The sequence below is a fragment of the Vigna radiata genome, chromosome 5 (assembly GCF_000741045.1).
Source record: "Vigna radiata var. radiata cultivar VC1973A chromosome 5, Vradiata_ver6, whole genome shotgun sequence".
Taxonomy (NCBI): domain Eukaryota; kingdom Viridiplantae; phylum Streptophyta; class Magnoliopsida; order Fabales; family Fabaceae; genus Vigna; species Vigna radiata.
Window position 1 is genome coordinate 17694187 of NC_028355.1, and position 19742 is coordinate 17713928.

General features: G+C 31.3%; 2 protein-coding genes across 5 annotated transcripts; both read left to right on the plus strand.

Annotated features, from left to right (window-relative positions):
• The first annotated feature begins 364 nt into the window (after positions 1 to 364).
• Positions 365 to 4321, plus strand: LOC106762802 (uncharacterized protein At2g24330). Its single transcript, XM_014646872.2, has 6 exons — positions 365 to 745; positions 872 to 1135; positions 1750 to 1894; positions 2684 to 2793; positions 3156 to 3579; positions 3670 to 4321. The coding sequence occupies exons 2-6, from the start codon at positions 875 to 877 to the stop codon at positions 3942 to 3944; spliced, it is 1215 nt and encodes a 404-aa protein (XP_014502358.1). The 5' UTR covers positions 365 to 745; positions 872 to 874; the 3' UTR covers positions 3945 to 4321.
• Positions 4322 to 7147: 2826 nt separating this feature from the next.
• LOC106762270 (ubiquitin carboxyl-terminal hydrolase 26) lies at positions 7148 to 17387 on the plus strand. 4 transcript variants are annotated; one of them, XM_014646074.2, is made up of 15 exons: positions 7148 to 7320; positions 7440 to 7508; positions 7976 to 8080; positions 8183 to 8779; positions 9264 to 9519; positions 11962 to 12662; positions 12749 to 12857; positions 13706 to 13884; positions 14201 to 14485; positions 14567 to 14765; positions 15082 to 15153; positions 15384 to 15614; positions 15971 to 16234; positions 16673 to 16820; positions 16960 to 17387. In XM_014646074.2, the coding sequence occupies exons 3-15, from the start codon at positions 8001 to 8003 to the stop codon at positions 17052 to 17054; spliced, it is 3216 nt and encodes a 1071-aa protein (XP_014501560.1). In that variant the 5' UTR covers positions 7148 to 7320; positions 7440 to 7508; positions 7976 to 8000; the 3' UTR covers positions 17055 to 17387. The 4 variants fall into 4 exon arrangements, with proteins under 4 accessions (XP_014501560.1, XP_014501561.1, XP_014501558.1 ...); XM_014646075.2 differs by having other exon boundaries at positions 7982 to 8080; XM_014646072.2 differs by lacking the exon at positions 7440 to 7508.
• The last annotated feature ends 2355 nt before the right edge of the window (positions 17388 to 19742 follow it).

The following is a 19742-nucleotide window of genomic DNA, read 5'->3' on the forward strand; positions in this document are numbered from 1 at the left end:
ATTTATAAATCATCGTGATAAATTTGCAAAACAAATTATACTATTTTCGTTCCAAATCAATAATCTTAATCACTAATAAACGATGTCGTAGCGCGTACTTGAAAAGAGATAATATATAACAAGTTAAAATATATTTTTAATTAGTTTTTAACTATTTAATGTTTAAAAACATTAACTTAAAAACCATTATTTTAATTATAAAATTAATATATTAGAATTAGAAGACTATGTCAATTAATTTCTGTGTAAGTATTTTCTAGAAATTAAGACCAAAAGAAAGCCATCGTGTATTTATTTTATGTTATTTTATCAAATTATGTATCTAAAGTTTGCGTCAAAGTTTTCGTCTTTGGTCACACCAGAGTTTGTAAAATTATTACACCGCTATCCAAGAACTAAGCTATATCTTTTTATTTTCATTAACACCATTTTCAGGTTACCTCAATCATTAAGTTTTCTTTTCTTCTTCTTTCATTCCTTCCAATTCAGAAACCTCATCTCTCGTATGGTTCCCTAATTCTTACGGATTGGGAATTCAAAAAGTCGCTACGATAATTGAACCATTGAGTAGCCTCCAAGTATTCCATTCCAATAGATTGCAACTATCTTCTTGTACCTTTAGGACACCGTGTTCGCGTCGTGCGTGCAAAGTGGCAAAACGTGATTCCTCAAATTCTCCCTCAATCGCAATACAAGCTAGCGAGATCCGAACGAATAACGTGATTAAGGTCATCAAGAGAAACAGGTATGTTTCTCAAATTGAGATTCCTCTTTCGTCAATCCGATCCTGCAAAATCATCGATCAATTTGTTGGGACGGTTAGTTGCAGAATTGTTGGAGCGAGTTTGAATTGTGTATTTTTTATTGGCAGGGGATGGCGAATGATAAAGTTATTGATGAAGGTGAGAAGAACGAGAGCGGTGGTACGAATTCCTCCGAAGGTGGGACGAAGAAACGAAAAGGACTTTTGTCGCGAATTTGGAATGGGATACTTAGGTTACATGGTGATGATTTTGAGAAGAGACTCCAATACATTTCTAAAGAGGAGGCTCAGGTTATGACTAGGATGAACAGGAGATCACGATCCTGGAGGAGAATTTCCCGCCATCTTATTGTGTTTTCTGTCATATTTGAGGTGTGGTAATTGTTGATAATGTTTTTCTTCGCATTGAGCATTATTTGGTGTGGATCAATGATGCATACCTTGTTGCTTCTCTACTTTTTATTGTATTTTGGCGTTTAAACATGGATGATGATAAAACCTTTTCCTTTGCCGATGGGAATTTTTGAAGGAATTAAATTCTATAACTTATCTACCGTCAACCTATACTATATTAAAGTTCAATTTCTCATTTGGAATTTATAATTATATAAAGACTTCCTTTTTCGTCTCAGCACATGCCATTTTAAATTATTTAGTCTTTACATGCATCGTCCTAATATTTCTTGAGATTAAAAATGGTACAGGAGTTAAAAGGGGGTGATTTAAAGATAATGTTTTTTGTAAATATAAGAAACAAATGGATAATTAAACCTTTATCAAACCTTATATAGTAAACTTCTCTACCGTAGTTATGAGGGAATGATTAATCAGAGTGGTTATTCATTTTTACTCATTAGCTAAGATGTTAATTTGTCTCTCTTTTTTAAATAAGTTGATCTTCTGGTCCTATTCTGTTACTTCATTTTTTTATTCTTTATATGGTAATTAAAAGATGGGATTTTGCCTAAAATAGTTTAAACTTTCAGGTTGTTGCTATAGTTTATGCTATTATGACAACAAGATCAATTCATATGAATTGGAAAATGAGAGCACTCCGGGTTTTGCCAATGTTTCTTTTGCCTGCACTGTCATCGGCTGCCTATGCAGCATTTGTAAGCTTCACAAGGATTTGTAAGTATTTTAAGCTTTAGAATTAACATGCATATCTTGCACAAGCTGGTCACATTTTATCCATATTTAACAATCAAAATTTTGTGTGTTCGACCGTAACGGTGTTACGAAATTTGCAGTTGTTATCTATGTTGATGGAATTTTAACTTTTATGTTGCAAGTCTCGAATTGATGTAATTAGGTGGTCCTCTTTTATGGTACGACTTACTACTGTGAAGAGTTTTAATTCATTTCTGCCATTCGAACTTTTTTCAATAATATAGGATGGACAAGTTTCAAAGTGAGTCTAAGCCAAAATTATCAGTTCACTTCTGTGAGCAATGCTTTCAATAATTGATAGATCCAATGTTAAAGTCTTTAGTTCAGTACTTCCTAAGTGAGTGTTTTTTATGAAAGAATGTAGTATATTCTTCATGACATCGTATTCATAGATCCATGCAAATACTGATCATACTAATATTTAAAGTTCATTAAAAGTTCCTGCAGTTCATGTAATCATGTTCAAGCTGTTCTAATGAAACTTTTGCATGAAGAAAGATGCATGGTGGAACAGCATTTGATACTAATAAGTAATTTCTCACTGGTGATAATTACTTATGAGATCCGTTCTTCACAAATCTAATGATTTTATCATTGAATTCCAATTTGTTCTTCACAAATCTAATGATTTTATCATTGAATTCCAATTTATTAAAGCAGTTTTTCACCTCAATTTTATAATTCTTATGCCAACTGAAAATAAAATTCCTGTATTGTCTGAATTTTAATTTATAATGTGTGATTTTATAGGTGATCGTAGGGACCAGAAAATTCTTGAAAGGCTTCGAGCTGAAAGACAAGAAAAAATTGATGAGCTCAAAGAAAAGACAAATTATTACACTACACAACAGCTCATTCAGGTGATTGTTTGACACAAGGGTGGTTACATGTTCAATATAACCTTTCTTTCATTTCTTCAAACAGAATTGGACAGAATAACTTACCTATCAAATTTGATGACATAGCTCCTAATTATACTTACATTGGAAATTTTTGTGTACATGACATTCAATAACCATGCTTCTATCTTTGTAAAGAATCAATAATGTCAGCATTTGAATAAATTCATGTGACTACTGTAATCAAGGTTTATTTATTTCATTGATTTAAGCTGTTGTGCCAATCTGTACACTCCAAAGTGCATTACTGAAGAACAACTCTTGATGATAACTGTTTGTACGAATGTTAATATTATTGTGTGTTATGCTTATGATCTATTCAGAGATATGATCCAGACCCAGCTGCAAAAGCAGCTGCTGCGACTGTTTTAGCGTCTAAGTTGGGTGCAGATTCTGGTTTGAGAGTGTATCTGGAAGATCAACTCAATTCTGATGCTTCAATAGGGAAGAGCAATGATGTTGAACTTATGCAGTCCTCTGGGATTCGAAATCGGAGACAAGTTCAATCTAGATCCACTAGTCCAAGATCAGCCACACTAAATTCTGGTGATCAACAAGTTGGTCTTGGGGGAAGTTATCAAACCCAGACTTTTGACGACAATCAGCCTGTTGTTGTTGAACATCACCAACCTCAGACTTCAAACACACAAGATGGTGGATGGATTGCACGAATTGCAGCTTTGCTTGTGGGTGAAGATCCAACACAGTCTTATGCTCTCATATGTGGTAACTGCTATATGCATAATGGTAAGGGAGCTATATTTGATTTTTTTTGGTTCATGTCCTTTTGCATTAGATCATGTTTATATTTACTTTTATCAACTTATTTTCTTTCAGGTCTAGCTCGGAGGGAGGATTTCCCATTTATCACATACTACTGCCCACACTGTCGAGCACTAAACAAACCGAAACAATTGGATGAACGTAATTCTAGTCTTACTTCTCCAAATACAGGGACTCCAAAAACAGACAATAGTTCCACTGATGCAGTTAAGAATATTAGACCTTCTACAGCTGAGAGTATAATAGCAGGTAGTAGTCCTGGAAGTGCTTCTAGCTCTGAGATTGGGGAAGTAACAGAAAGAGCAAGTGTGGATGAGAAAGTTGATTAAAAGAAGGGTCTTTTTTATGATTCAACTGTTGGGATGACATGTCTAGCCCCTTGTTGTGGACAGACTATATGTATAAAGGAAAAAATTGCGGTATTGGTTTCCTTGGTTGGCTTTGCAAAAGGAAGAGTGTTGAAATGTACGTCTCGTAATGTGTGGTATAGAATACACTTATTGTGTGAGTAAAGGCAATTTTGACTTTTATTTTTCCTTTTTTTCGATACTATCGTGACAGCGTTATAGTTTTAAATTGTACCTCAGAAATTTTGGGATCTGGATTTCTATCCGTTCTGTTTAATGGATTTAAATTGTATTCATCCATGAGCTATAATTTCATCCTTGGATACCTACTGAAATAGCTTATTGGAACTTTATTTCAACTTGCTTCTGGTATTTTTTGTATATATATACTGTGCACGCTATAATTATTATTGTTCATTTCAAAACATTTATTATTGTGCCTGGACGTATCTGTAGCACTGTTTATTTACGATGCCATCGTTTTATTGATTCCCTAAGGCATCAGATTTGCATGTTGATTTATTGGCCGGATGGAATTAAAGACGATTAAAATTGTGTCGCGCGTGACTTATGAAAGGACCAAAAAGGCTATAACTGCGATGGAGGTATTGGGAAATGATATGTCATCTGCTCAACGTTTTAGACTGACCAGTTTTGTTTTTATGAGAGGGCAGATTTGTTCGTAGCAGAGACTATCGGTGCTTATTTTTACCGTTGTCCTTGGTTTATTGATTTTGGCTCATTATCTTTTTGCATGTGTTTTCTGGACTAATTTTCTCCCTCAATTAATAAGACAAAATGGAATTGGTCGGTGTGAGGTATTCATTACTGTTTCTTTTGGTTATTTTTCTTACAGAGGAGTGATCATACCAGTGTTTTTGGTAGAATTGACAAACAATAACATTTTTTACTGGATTACAACTGTGATTTTCTTTTTTTACATATCAAACTTTTTTCATTGGCATAAATATAAACAAAAAAATGGATGAGGGAATGAAAAGTATCTTTTTGTTGATACAAGAGAGATGGAAAAAAATTTAGTCAAATGAAAATACAATATTAGATAGAGGGGATGATCAAATTGAGGTGTTCCAATTGACAAGTGATTAGGGTTAATATTTTCTCTGTATGTTAATGTAGTGCATAAATAATCTTGTACTTTGAAGACAATGCTCCTTTAAAATGAATTTTTTAAAGTCGGTTTAATTTATCATTACACTCCTTATTGATATTGTTTTTAATAGTGATATTGTTGTAGTGAAAAATAAACACATGTTATTATTGTATATAAAGCGAAATAGTCATATTTTTTTTTTAAAAGAAACGAGTCTCAGTTCAGTAAATCTTAATAGTTAAAATTGATATTTAACTAGTAAAACAGTAACATAATATAATTGTGTATTGTGTATTTTCGATTCAAAATTCATAGATAATTGTGAAACAATAAAATTGTTAGAATTATCAAACAAAATTGTAACATTGTGTTAAATATTTAGAGATTCATAAAGATAACAATATTAGATAAATTTTATTTTGGTAATTGTTGTATAATATATTTATAACTCTTAGTAAGACATATATTCATGTTTTTTGAAGGATTTGTTATGTGCTATACTTGTAGCACAAATTGAATGAAAAGTTTGGTGCTAAATTGACTAAATATCTTATGGTGTCAAATACCAATACTGCTTATTATAAATATTTTCAACTTAAAAATAAATTCTGTTAATGTAATTCTTGAAATCCATTATCACACTAAAATGTGATATTCTTATAAATAATTTGAGTAAAGTTTTTAACATCATTTTAATAACTAAGAAAATTATATTATAAAATTGTTTGGATGGACAAAGTCTCCCATCATGGATAAGTTTTTGACTGAGAAACAGAAGTTGATAAACCATAAGGGTAACATAATTAAATAAATAACTTTTTAAGTTACATAGTTTTTTTTATCTTAAATTATATTAAATTAATATTTTTTCATTTAAAACAAAATAAAATGTCAATAATAAGTAACCTATAAACTATGTGTTTCCTAAAATAGAAAAAAAAAGTTAAATGACAAAATCTATAAATAAATCATATTTATAATGAAATTTCTGCACAAATAAGATAATATTTGCACATAAAGGTACTAAATATTTCTACAAGTTCTATATGTTAAGTTACCACCAACATAACCTATAGGTTGAATAAGTAAATCTTTATAGTCTAAATATTTTTACTAGATATTTTGGTGTTGTCCACTTTTTTACACTAAAAATAAACTGAATTTTAAGTAACCTTTTATAGTCCATATTTTTCAACTAGATATATTAATCTTCTAAGCAAGAGCTTAGAAATTTATATATAGTTTGATGCTTAGACAATTAATCCACTTTAATTTAAGATTTTGATAAAAATTATTATATATTTTCATTAGAGTTTACTTTTGATAATTAGCTCGTTCTTACATTATTTTATACCAATCAAAATTAATAAACACTAATAATACTTTAATTAAATTTTATTTTTAAACATCAAGTTACAATTAATTTAATAGATATATTAGTACAAAATAATTTTTAAAAGTTTATTTTCCAAAACATAATTTTATAACTAATTTAATACAAATATATCAATGATTTTTTTTCTTAAATATAGAAGAATATTAATAACAAAAAAATATTTTAAGTTTTTTTTCTAAAATATAAAGAGAGTGTTTTACCTACTTGACTTGATATTAAACTCCAAAAAATTATTATCTTCAGTAAATATAAATATGTGAAAATTAAAATTAAAAATTCACTTATTTAATATATAAGAAATATATAAATTTGGTAATAAAATGGAATGTATGATGACATACCAAACATAATAAGATAAAATTCCGCGATTCTTTCTCTTATCCACAACAAAATTAAATGATCAAATTAATTAAACAAATTAGAAAAAGTACAGTGCATTTGATTTTACAATGTTCATCAATTTTTTGTTTATATATATATATATAATTTCATTTTATCATATTGATGAATATTTTCATGTTATTTATTTTTATAAAAAAAAACAAATAATTTTAAGCAATAATCATCATTATGGTAATAATAATAATAAATAAATAAATAAATAAATAACTAGTGATAATGTAGAAGAGATAAAAAGTGATTATGTAGGGGTAACCTCAGGCACAGAAGCTGAGCCTCTGACTCAAACTTGACCCATCAATTTCCCCCTCTTCTATGTTCTGACATGACATCGGCATCCAAACCCAGCCAACCTCTGTCCCCTTTGAATTCCGTTTCTCTCTCTTCTCTCTATATTCACTCTCTCTCTTCCTCTCACTCTCACCCTTCCTTCATATGCTTCCTCAAAGGTAAATTCTGTAATATTTTTTTTATTCATATTCAGTAATTTTTTATAAAAGTAAAAAGAAAAATAATAATTAAAATTTCTTCTTCCTCTTATATCTTTCCTTTCTCCACAATCTTGCAGTGTATTTTGATCTTGCAGTTCATAGCAGTTTCGTTCTTCTCCCCTTCCTCTCTCTTATCTGTCTATCAGGTAAGGCTCCCACAAATAACTTTCCTCCTTTCTTATCATTCCTTCTACCAACTTCGCCTATTTGTGTTTTCAATTCATCAATCTTGGAAACCTTGTTCTGTGTTGAAACACTGTCATTCTTTTCTTGGATTAGATAGAAAATTCTAGGGTTCTATGTAGCGGTTTTGCCGAATTTGGTTTGTCTTTTTTTCAGCCGTGCAATGATTGCCTGGGTTTCGGTAATGTGTCTGCTTAGACCGAACTGAAGACAGCCATTACTTCCATCTTAAACTTTTTTGTAATGCGATTTATGCTATCTTAGACTTTAAGTTCAAGTTATATTACTTGCATGTATGCTCGGAGTGATGCATGCGATACGCATGATATGAATATGATGCTCATTTTACATGTTTTTATTTTCATGGAAATCTTAAATGGACATGAATTGTTGAATTGGTATTTATCAGTATTTCACCCTAATATGTCAGGAATAGGTTGTATTTGTACTGTAGAATGAGTAGACCATCAACACGAGGTAAAAATAAAAGACACAGACAAGGGGATGATGGCAACGGAACTGTGGAAATATGGAGGTACACTTTCTACTTTCTACTCTTACTTTCTGATCGGCAAAATGGAAATTTTTAATGCTAGCCTTTTTGGTTATTGATTGTTTTAAAATGTCTTTTGCATAGGAAAATTCACAATAGTGGTGTGGTAACTCATGATGATATGAATAAGTTATATATGATCTGGAAGCCAGTTTGTTCAGGATGTCGCGTCAATAGCAAAGACAACCCAAATTGCTTCTGTGCATTGGTTCCTCCTCCAAATGGAACACGAAAATCTGGCTTGTGGCAAAAGATGTCCGATTTTCTTGAAGGTCTTGGCCATGATCCGAATAAGGATCTACGGGCATCTGCTAATTCTCCCGCAGGTCTCACAAATCTTGGCGCAACATGCTATGCCAACAGTATACTTCAGTGTTTGTATATGAATCAATCTTTTAGAGAAGGCATCTTTTCTGTAGAACAAGATGTCTTACAACAACAGCCTGTGCTGGATCAGCTGACCCGACTTTTTGTGCAGTTGCATATTAGCAAAATGGCTTTTATAGATTCTTCTCCATTTGTAAGAACCCTGGAATTAGATAATGGAGTTCAGCAGGATAGTCATGAGTTTTTAACTTTGCTTCTCTCTTTGCTCGAGGGCTGTCTCAATCATTCGAAAGTGCCCAAGGCAAGAACAATAGTTCAAGATCTTTTCCGGGGAAGTGTGTCTCATGTGACAAAGTAAGCATCATTATACATATACAACTTATTTACTGATTGACAATTTTCTTTTCTTGTAAAATTCTACTTTGTTAGTCTTCTATATATTTGTCAAGTGTACTATATTTTGCACCCTCTCACTCCTTAACCTAATAAAAAATCATAAATTATGCTAAACATGTAATATGATTGTTTGTTTTTTAATCTTTACAAAATGTGTATTTGGTTGTATTTTCTGAGAAAGAATGTTTCTTATTTTGCCTTTGATTGTCTTGCATTAACATGTATGTTACCTACTTTAGTTTTGTATTACTGTTCGTTATTTTGTAATATACTTCAAGACACTTATTTTTTTTATAACTGGCCAGAATGCAGGAGCAACACCAGTGATTTGTGTACATATGATCACAAATATGGTCTTTATGTTAAATTCTGTCCCTGCAACAGTGGTCTTGTTTATGAGTTATGAATATGATTCTCACATATTTCTTATGATTTTATGTAGGTGCTCACAATGTGGAAGAGACTCTGAAGCTTCTTCCAAGATGGAAGATTTTTATGAACTGGAGTTGAATGTCAAAGGATTGAAAAGTTTAGACGAGAGTTTAGATGAATATCTCACTGTTGAAGAGCTTAATGGAGAAAATCAATATTTTTGTGAGTCATGTAAAGGAAGAGTTGATGCTACTCGCAGCATCAAGCTGCGGACATTGCCCAAAGTTCTTAATTTTCAACTTAAACGATACATCTTCCTTCCTAAGGTATTGATAGACTTATATATACAATTTGTGTTTTTTTTTTTTTTTTATTGCAAGCATTGTTTCAACCAAGTTGTGTGCATTTTTCATTCTTTATAATTCTTATTTTTTGTTTTATTGTAGTTTTTTAAGCATGCAAGAGGACCCTGGTTTGATAAAAATAAGCAATAAGCATCTGACAAAGAATGTTAATAAATTTTTTATAAATAATATCTTATAAAAAATTAATAGTAATAAAAAATTATCTATCAGTTTGCATATCTTTATCAGCCTTGAAAGGGAAGGTAGGATATTATTCCTATGTATATTGCATGTAAAATTTTTGTCCTTTTAAGAAATTGCATTCCAGTGCACAAGTGTTCAGAACATCTTTTTTATAAAATATTTTATCCTGATTACAAATATTAGATAAACTTAATTGGATAAAAAAATCTCTCTAACCCCATGTCTTTTCATTTAAACCTCAGATATCTTGTTCTAAAAAGCTTTGGAAGTTTATTGGTTTATTTTGTTGTTGCTCTTAATATGTAATTTTGTTTTTAGTTTTTTGTCTTAATATCTTTTCTTTTTACTCTTGTACATCAATCACTTCTCTAATAAATTTTATACTTGATGAAAAGAAAATAAAAGAGGACTTTTTTTTGAATGGTTTAGGAGTATTATTTTTAATTGTTAACTTTTTAATAGTGATTATTTTTTGAGTAAATAACACTCTCATCCCTTGAGAGATTGTTAAATTACAGTGTTCTTCCCTTAATTTTGAATTAAAATCCAGAAATACTAACCAGGAAACAAGAATGTCCTTATGGTCATTAATTAATTCCTCAAATAGTGATAGCTCTAAACAAAATTAGTTTCAGGCATTTTGAGGAATCTGAATCCCCACACAAAGCAATATCATTGCATTATTTTACCCTAACTACCAATAACTTCCCTAATTAATAGGCTCTACTCAACTAATTGACAGCTGAATCCACTAACTATTACACTTTATAATTTTTTCTTATTCTTTATTTGATACACACATTTAATAGAAGATTGTCTTGTTCTATCAATACTCTCCCTTTCAAGTGGGATCTTGCCCACAAGGTGGAATTGAGGAAACACTTGTTGAATCTCAGATGCTAACTCCCAACTATTATCACATGGTGAAAGTTGTTGTCATTTGAGCAACACTTCTACATCTTCCTGAGCATTCTGTCTGCTACTGAAGACAACTTCTTGAAATCTTTGGAGCTCTCTGTCTTCAGTCAGAGCAGCAGGTAAACCTTGTTCCGATGACAAACTTCACAACATGCCACATAGTTCTTAATATCATTTTTATACCCATCCAAGATACTGCATTCACCACCCTTTTGTAAGTACAAAAAAAACAAGAATGTCTTGCTATTGGAGAATCATGTAAATTCTGCAGAAGGATAAGAATTTGGCCAGGTTTACATGGAAGCAACAACTTTCCTTTAAATTATAGCTGATTTTTTCTTAATTTATAACCAATGTGATTCTCATTCTTTGTTACTAAATTCTGGTAAATCTTTAAGAGAAGTAGATCTTTAATAAATTTAGAATCCCATTCAGGGAAATTTTCACCATTCACCACTGATGTAGTCACTAATTATTTTGTTACAAATACTAGGGTATGTTCGAAAATTTCTATTGCTTCCTTCTTGTACCCCACCCTTATAATTCACAACCCAATTTTTTTCTTCAATCATCCTCCTTTTGTTCATAGCTTCTGATGGTTTGAGGTTCACACAAGCTCAATTCTTCTCTCGCATCTCAGCCCATTCATTAAAGTTTCCAGCAAATACTGCTCTCCCAAACCTTGAGCAGAACCAGCATATTTCTTGCACCCCCATAAAGCTCTTAAGATTGGAGCTCTAATACCAGTTGATAGAACTGGAATCAGATTAGAATCTAGAAGTAGTAGCCAAAACAAGAATGTCTTTATTGTTATTAAAGAACTCCTCAAACAGTAACAGTTCTCCCACACAAAATTAAACAATTGTATTTTTCCACCCGAAACTGCTAACAACTTCATCTATTAATAGTGTATGTTCATCTAACCAACAGCCAACTCCACTAACTATTACACATTATATGGAGGTGCTAGGGAGGTGTAAATGTTGCAAATGTATGCCAATATGGCACTTCCAGAAGCAGAGGTACCTTTGCTTCATAGCTCAAAACTTTATTTTGTCTTCTAATGTGTTTTAGCTGAAGGTATAAAAGTTTAGTGGCATGCATATTTTCTGAGAAAAATTTACTTGGAGGGTCATTCATAGTTACGCAAAATTGCTGAGATCCATTTACATTCAGATGATGCATAACACATTTTCATCTTGAGAAGGGTCATGATTTGCCTTGTTTCTTAAAATAGCGGTTTTCTAATGGTGTTTCCCTATGTGTGTTTGATTTTCTTTTACCCTTCATTTATGTTGACAGACTACAACAAAGAAGAAAGTTAATTCTGCTTTCTCATTTCCTGCTGAACTTGATATGCGGCATAGAATGTCAGAGTTGTCTGAGTTTGATTTGGTGTATGATCTGTCAGCTGTATTGATTCACAAGGGAACTGGTGCTAATAGTGGCCATTACATTGCACATATTAAAGATGTAAACACTGGGCAATGGTGGGAATTTGATGATGAGCATGTTACTAATTTGGGTTGTCATCCATTTGGTGAAGGGTCTTCAAATTCTACCTCTAAATCCATCAAGAATGAGGCAATTAATGGAAATGGTTTGAATGCCTCTCATTTACAATCTACACGTCTGGAAACATTTTTGTCTAGTGATGCATACATGTTGATGTACCATCTTAAACATACGAAAAATGTAGGTGAAAGTGGGAGTGTAATTTCTGGAGCTAGGCATAATGAAAGAGAGGGTGTTGAAGTTGCTTTGCAAAATGGCGCTTCTCTTCCGTTTCATATTTATGATGAAATTCAAAATTTTAACGCCTCATATGATGAGGTTTGTCAGCAGTACAGCAAGATGAAAGAGTTCGAATTGGGTCGTATTACTGGGAGGAGACAGGAGGTTCGATCTGTTTTAGCTGAGGCTCCTGTTCAACCTTTGGAGCAACCATTTTACTGGATTTCTAGTGAATGGCTTCGCCAGTGGGCTGACAACATTGTTCCAATGTTAGTTCTTATTCCTTTCAAATAATTATTAGAGTCATGTTAATTCATGTATTTTTTAGGATGCTTACTTTTCAAGGTATATGCAGTCCTCTTGACAACTCACCTGTTCAATGCTCACATGGGAAAGTCCCAGTTTCAAAGGTTTCCTCAATGAAGCGGTTGTCTGCCAAAGCATGGGATATGTTGTTCTCCAAGGTAACTTTTTGTTAGTCAGCTGTTACATATTTTTTGTGGATTATTAATTTGTACTTGTGGTATAATGCCATGAGGGTTGTTTGGTGTTGAAGATATGATAGGATGACACTGGGATAAAAACAATTTATGATATGAATAGGGTTGAATCCAAGCATGATAAGCTTAACCCTGTCAAATGATTGGTGTACCTCAGATAATTATATAACTCAATTGTGTTACCTTTTCCTGTATTTGAGATGATAAAAATTATGTTATTGTGACGAAATTACACTTTCATCAAAATTATATATAATATATTTTATTGCTTTCCAACTTAGTTTCTTCCTTGAAGATAAGAAATACTTTGCATGGTTAGCAATGATCATGTCTTGGGAATGGTTAAAATTGACATGAAGCTCTCTTTCAATCTATTTTTATATTTTGGGTTGGGCAATACTGGTACCAAAGTAGAAAAGAAAATTTACCAGATGTAGTGGCGATAAATCTAGTTCTATAAGCGAACTTTAGAAGTTGAGCGAATAGTTGTGTTGACCATGAACACATTTCTTCCTGGTGATGTCTGTAAGGAAACTGTAGTCATATGGGGGCTGATGGAACAGAAACTTTCTTAGAAATGCTTATATGAGGAGGAAAATGTTGTATACTTAACTGAATTAGTTACAGTTTCTGGTATAATTAACAGGAACTGCATGCTCTGCTGGACAGATGTAAATAATGATGATTTTGCATTTGATGGTTTATTTGTGTATCTCTTCCATATTCTTGTTCCTATTGCTGCTTCCGCACTCACCATTTGCTGTAATAATAATATCAATGACGTGTTCCCTTTATTGACTTTTGAAATTCAGTATGGTGGGGGGCCCGCATTATCTCATGATGACCACTGTTTGGATTGCCTGATTCATGGGGCTAAGACCGTGGTTTCAGCTGACTCCTACCGGGATAGAAGAGATTCAATGAAATCACTTGCACGGGATATTCTAGATGGAAACTGCCCGGATGGAAAGTTTTACATTTCCAGACATTGGTATGATAACAATTTTCTCATGTCATTGCGATTCATACTGGGGATTTTGGGGTGACTGTGTTCTATTTCTTGTACATAAGAAACTGTAAATATACGGACATACTGAACTCTATGATCAGTTTTCATTGGCTCCAATTTCTTCTTCATTGTGCTATAGGCAATTTATAGTTCAATAGTTAGTCTATAAACATGATTTATGATTGTATGATCTATGCTGCTAACATCCCTAGTGGTTTTTTTTTTCTTCACTACACTAATAGGATGGTTTCAAAGTAATGGTTTATATCTTTTCATGGTGAGGAACATGCTTTTGTAGGTTGCAGCAATGGTGGAAAAGAAAAGTTCTTGATGCTCCATCTGAAGCTGATGCTGGACCAACGGCAGCCATTAGTTGTCCACATGATCAACTGCTGCCAGAGCAAGCTCCCGGTGCTAAGCGTGTGCTTATTCCTGAGAATTTTTGGCTCTTCTTATATGAAGACGCCAAGTCTGTGAAGCCTGGTGATCCTTTGGGTGGCCCAACATTTTCTTCAGATTCTGAACAGTGTTCCCTATGCAGTAATGAATTATCAGAAGTAGCATGCTTTGAGGACTCCTTGAGGTTTTATCATTCGTTCATTGCCACTAATGCAGAGCATTATGCAGACAAATTTTAAACTGATTTCCTGTCTTTATGCTGCAGATTAGTTAAACAAAAGCAACGTCAGAATCATGAGAAATTGTTCCAGGCTAAAAGTCTGCCACTTTCTCTAAACTGCAAGTATTTCTTGGTGCCTTCATCATGGATTTCAAAATGGAGAAATTACATCAATCCAACCCTGAAGAATTCAGATAAACCTGAAACTTTAGATGGTGCAATTGATTCATTGTTATGTGAAAAGGTACATTGTTACTTAACCTTGATTATCTGTCATATTTTGCAACATTCTCCACAGTATGGATTATGTTTGCTTTAGTTACTAAATATGATTTTGACTGGTGTTTGGTTAAATTTGAGAAAAAGGATTTTGGCAACTGTTAAGAGGAGATTTATTGCTAAAATATATTCTATCCAGTATGCGATAGCGACTTTATTAGCAGAGATTACTCTTGAACTGACGGACTGATTTGGTCTGCACACTGATAACCTTTTCATTTTTGTGAATTTAATCCTTAGGAAATTGGTATGATGAAATTTCTGTTTTTGTTTTGCATCAGCACTCACAGCTTCTTGAAAGACCTCCGGAGTTGGTTTTCAGACGCGGTGCCATAATCCAGAAGGAGTCTTCTGTAAGTTGATTAAAGTAACATTAATTTCTGTAATTTCGTCAAGCAATCCTGTTTCTTTTTTCCTATTTGTGATGAACTACATTCACTTTATGATGATGGTTCAAAATATGTGTTCTTGTCATTCGTTTTTCTTCTTTCTCGTTTTTCACATTTCAATGGAATTAGTTTTAGTTACTTTGAAGTTCAATTTCCTTCCTCTATGTTAACCCAATCAATTTTGTGGGTTCTAGGTCGGTGGCTTAACCATTGTATCTGAGAATGATTGGAAACACTTATGTGAAGAATGGGGTGGTATTGAGACTAAAGGAATATCTGCAACTATTGATTATACTAGTAATCCAGACAATGTTTTGGCTGGACCCAGTGAAGAAATGCTGACATGCAAGGATCAGTTGGGCACAGCAGATAAAATGAATTATGAAAATGGAGCTGGACTAATCTTCATCAAGACTTGTCCTGAGGTAATCCAAAATTAGGCCTTAGTTGGGTGGCTATACAGATGGCCCCCATGTACAATTTTGCACATTAGTCCTTTAGAACATAAATCCTTCATTCACAAGTTTTCATTAGAAAGCCATATTGAGGGCTTTCCTATTTTCCCCTCCACTAGCTTCTTTCACCTCATTAATATCTTCTTTGTGAACATTTGATTCTTTAGGTTGTTCCCCATTTGCCACATTGTCCCATAATTCTATAATCTACTATCGTCATTGCATTTTCGTTTTTAGTTTAGTTCATTCTTATATTCTTGTGCTAAATTATCTTTCATTTATTGGATAATATATTTTAATCCTTGCTTGAGCTATAATTTTTCCAGGTTTGTGAAAATTGCATTGGAGAAAGAGAGAGCTGTGAGCTAATGCAGAAGCTTAATTATTCCAACGAGGACATATGTGTTATTCTTGTCCGTGGTAAGGAGGTACCAAGATCAATGTTAGAAGCTTCAAAGGGGTTTGTTGAAACCGATCGTCGAGTTTCCAAGCGTGCCCGGAAGACTAAAAACGGGAGTTCAATTAGTCTAAAAGTTTCTGCTTCAACAACTCTATATCAGCTGAAAATGATGATATGGGAATCCTTTGGGGTAAGTCTAGCCTGTTATATGTATATTGCTTTACTGTGTTTAAATGTTGGAACTAAGCATGTACTGAAAATGGTTATAAGGAGTTTCCATAATAGTTGTGGGTCGTGTGCATAATATTTATTATATATGTTAAATGGTTTTCTACCAAAGCATTACACCATTCTTAGGCCTTTGCTACCACAGGTTAGTGTTAAGTTTTTAGCAACGGAAATTGAAATTCCTGTAAATTTTAAAGCAAATGTAAAGGCATTTAATTTCTAAACACTCCCAATATGGATTATAAGTGAAGAAAATGGGTAGAAGTAATAATTCAGTTCATCTTTTGACATGAACTGGGTGAACATCTTTTGTCATAAGAGAACATTTGCTATAAGATAACAGCTTCTTGATATGTATATTTTTGTTCATGAATCTTGTTAATGATAGTTGTCCTGTCAGGTTGTTAAGGAAAACCAAATACTGCATAAGGGTGATAGGATAATTGATAGTGATAATGAAGATGCTACCCTCGTGGATGTGAACATATTTGCTGGAGATCAGATTATAGTGAGAGACTCTGAGATCCACGAAAATCGAGATATTGCTGGTAAGCTATTTGCTAGTGGCAATCTGGTTCTTCATTCTATTATATTTTTGTTAGTAGGTCACACGGAGAACATGGAAAACAATGTTTTATCTTTTAAAGTTGAAGTCTGAGTTGCATAATTATGTTAATCCTTTTGCAGATGAGCTTTGCGATGATAAAAAGGATCTGCAGCATACCGAGGAAGGGTTCCGTGGAACACTTCTTACAGCAAATGTTTCATCTCAGGTTGTTTAAGAACCGTAGTTTCAGCAGCTGATATATATCTCTGTAACATCTTTTCGATGGTGTCATCAAAAGAAAAGCTGGATGAAGCAGTGCGGAGCAGTACAACCATGTAAATCCATGTGCCTGGTGCTTTTAAACTGTCAACAGTTAGTTTATCCTTCAAAGCCTGGGTAGAGGCAAATTTTGGAATGTATTAATGTTTTAGTAACTAATGGTACGTCTGTGGTTATTGAAAAATATCTGGGTAAGTGTTATTTCTGTTTGAATCGAGACATTGTTAGAAAAACAATTGTTGTTTTAGTTTACTTATTTATCATTAGTATCTTTCAGTTGTGTCTTGAATACATTATCCGAGTTCAAATATTATCAATTATCATGTTATTTTTCGAGTTACATTTACCATTTTTTATCAACATGTGCCCATTCAAAAATTATGAATTATTTCAGTTTTCATAAAAATCTCCATATTAATTAGATATGAATATTAATAATACATGAATTTTTCAATGTAAATATGTAAATATTTCTATTTCTATATCTATTTTAATACTTGTATTTCTTCTAATATTTTCTTTTAATATATTTAAATTATTAAAATACTTTATATATATATATATATATATATATATATATATATATATATATAATTTTTATAACTTTTCTTTGTTTTTTGTTTACATTCTCTTTTTCCTTTTTAAGAGTTTTAACTTGTTCATATATTAATAATATCATAATTTTTTAATATAAATATGTAAATATTTCTATAAATATATATATATATATATATATATATATATATATATATATATATATATATATATATATATATATATATTCAGTTTTATAACTTTTCTTTGTTCTTTTGTTACAATTTTTTTTTTCATTTTTAATAGTTTGATTTCTTACGAAATTCATTCAATTTTTTAAGATACGTTTTATGTTTAAATATTTATACTCTTTTTAATATTTTTATTTATTATTTTTTTATGAGAATGCTTAATTCTCAATTTAAATGTTTAATAATATAATTTTTTTTTCACTTGTTTCATTTAAAAAGTTCTTTTATTTTGTAAAATAATTTTCATTATCTTTTAATAGTTTGAAGAATTATTTTATTTTTTTTAAGAACTCTTATGTATTTTAAATTACACGTTACACATTTGTTTTTCTTTGTATGATTTTATTCATTAGTTTATCAAATAATTTCTAAAAGACACATTTAAAAATTATGAATTATTTAGTTATTTTTTGGGTTACAGCAATTTTAAACTTGAACTATTTATTATCAATTACCAATTAAAAAGATAATCTTGTATTATATCCTCGTACTTGAAAATTATGAATTATGTAGTTATTTTTGGGGTTACATTAGTTGTTTATGTATGCTTTCAATAAAAAATTATGAATTATCTAGTTATTTTTGAGTTTATCTGAGTTTTAGACATAAACTATTTATTATTTTTTACCAACTGAAAACAAAACTTTATGTTGAATGCTTACCTTTAAAAATTATGAATTATTTAGTTATTTTTATGTCACATGAGTTTTAGACATGAACTATTTATTATTTTTTATTAACTGAGAAGAGAATCTCTTGAATATTCACATTCAAAAATTATGAGTTATCTAGTTATTTTTAGAGTTATATTAGTTCTAGACATGAATTATTTATTATTTTTTACCAATTGAAAACAGAACCTCGTGTTGTAAGCTTGTATTAAAGAATTATGAATTATCTGGTTATTTATGGGGTTATCTCAGTTTTAGACATGAACTATGTATTATTTTTTTACCAACTCAAAAAAGAACCTTGTGTTATATACTCGCGTTAAAAAAAATATGAATTATCTAGTTATTTTTTGGGTAATATCACTTTTAGACATGAACTATTTATTATTTTTTATCAACTAAAAAGAGAACCTCATGTTGTATGTTTGCATTAGAAAATTATGAATTATCTAGTTAATTTTGGAGTTACATCAATTTTAGACATGAAATATTTATAATTTTTACCAAGTGAAAAGAAAACTTGGTTTTGTATACTTACATTAAAAATTATGAATTATCTAGTTATTTATACAGGAACTATTCATTATTTTTTTATCAACTGAAAAGAGAATCTCGTTTTGTATGCTTGCAATAAAAAAATTATGTATTATCTAGTTAATTTTGGGGTTACATTAGTTTTAGAGATAAACTATTTATTATTCTTTACCAAGCGAAAAGAGAATATGGTGTTGTATGTTTGCATTCAAAAGTTATGAGTTATGTAGTTAATTTGGGGTTAGATTAGTTTTAGACACACTAGTACAAAAATAATATTTTATGACGTACAAAAAACGAGTTATGACGTATATAGTTTTGTACGTTATAATAGGTAACAAAAATTTACGTCATCTGGACATATTATGATACAGTCCGTTTTTACTTAATATCAATTGAAACAATTTTCTCCAATATTCATATAAAAAAATGGACTGATTTTAGAAACTTGTCAATTTATATTCAGATGACGTAAATTTTTGCTACGTCATCAATTGTGTAGAACTATGCACGTCATAATTCATTTTTGTACGTCATGAACTATTTATTATTTTTTTACCAACTAAAAAGAGAACCTTGTGTTGAATGCTCGCATTATCTAGTTATTTTTGGGGTTCCATTAGTTTTAAACATGCACTATTTATTATTTTTTAA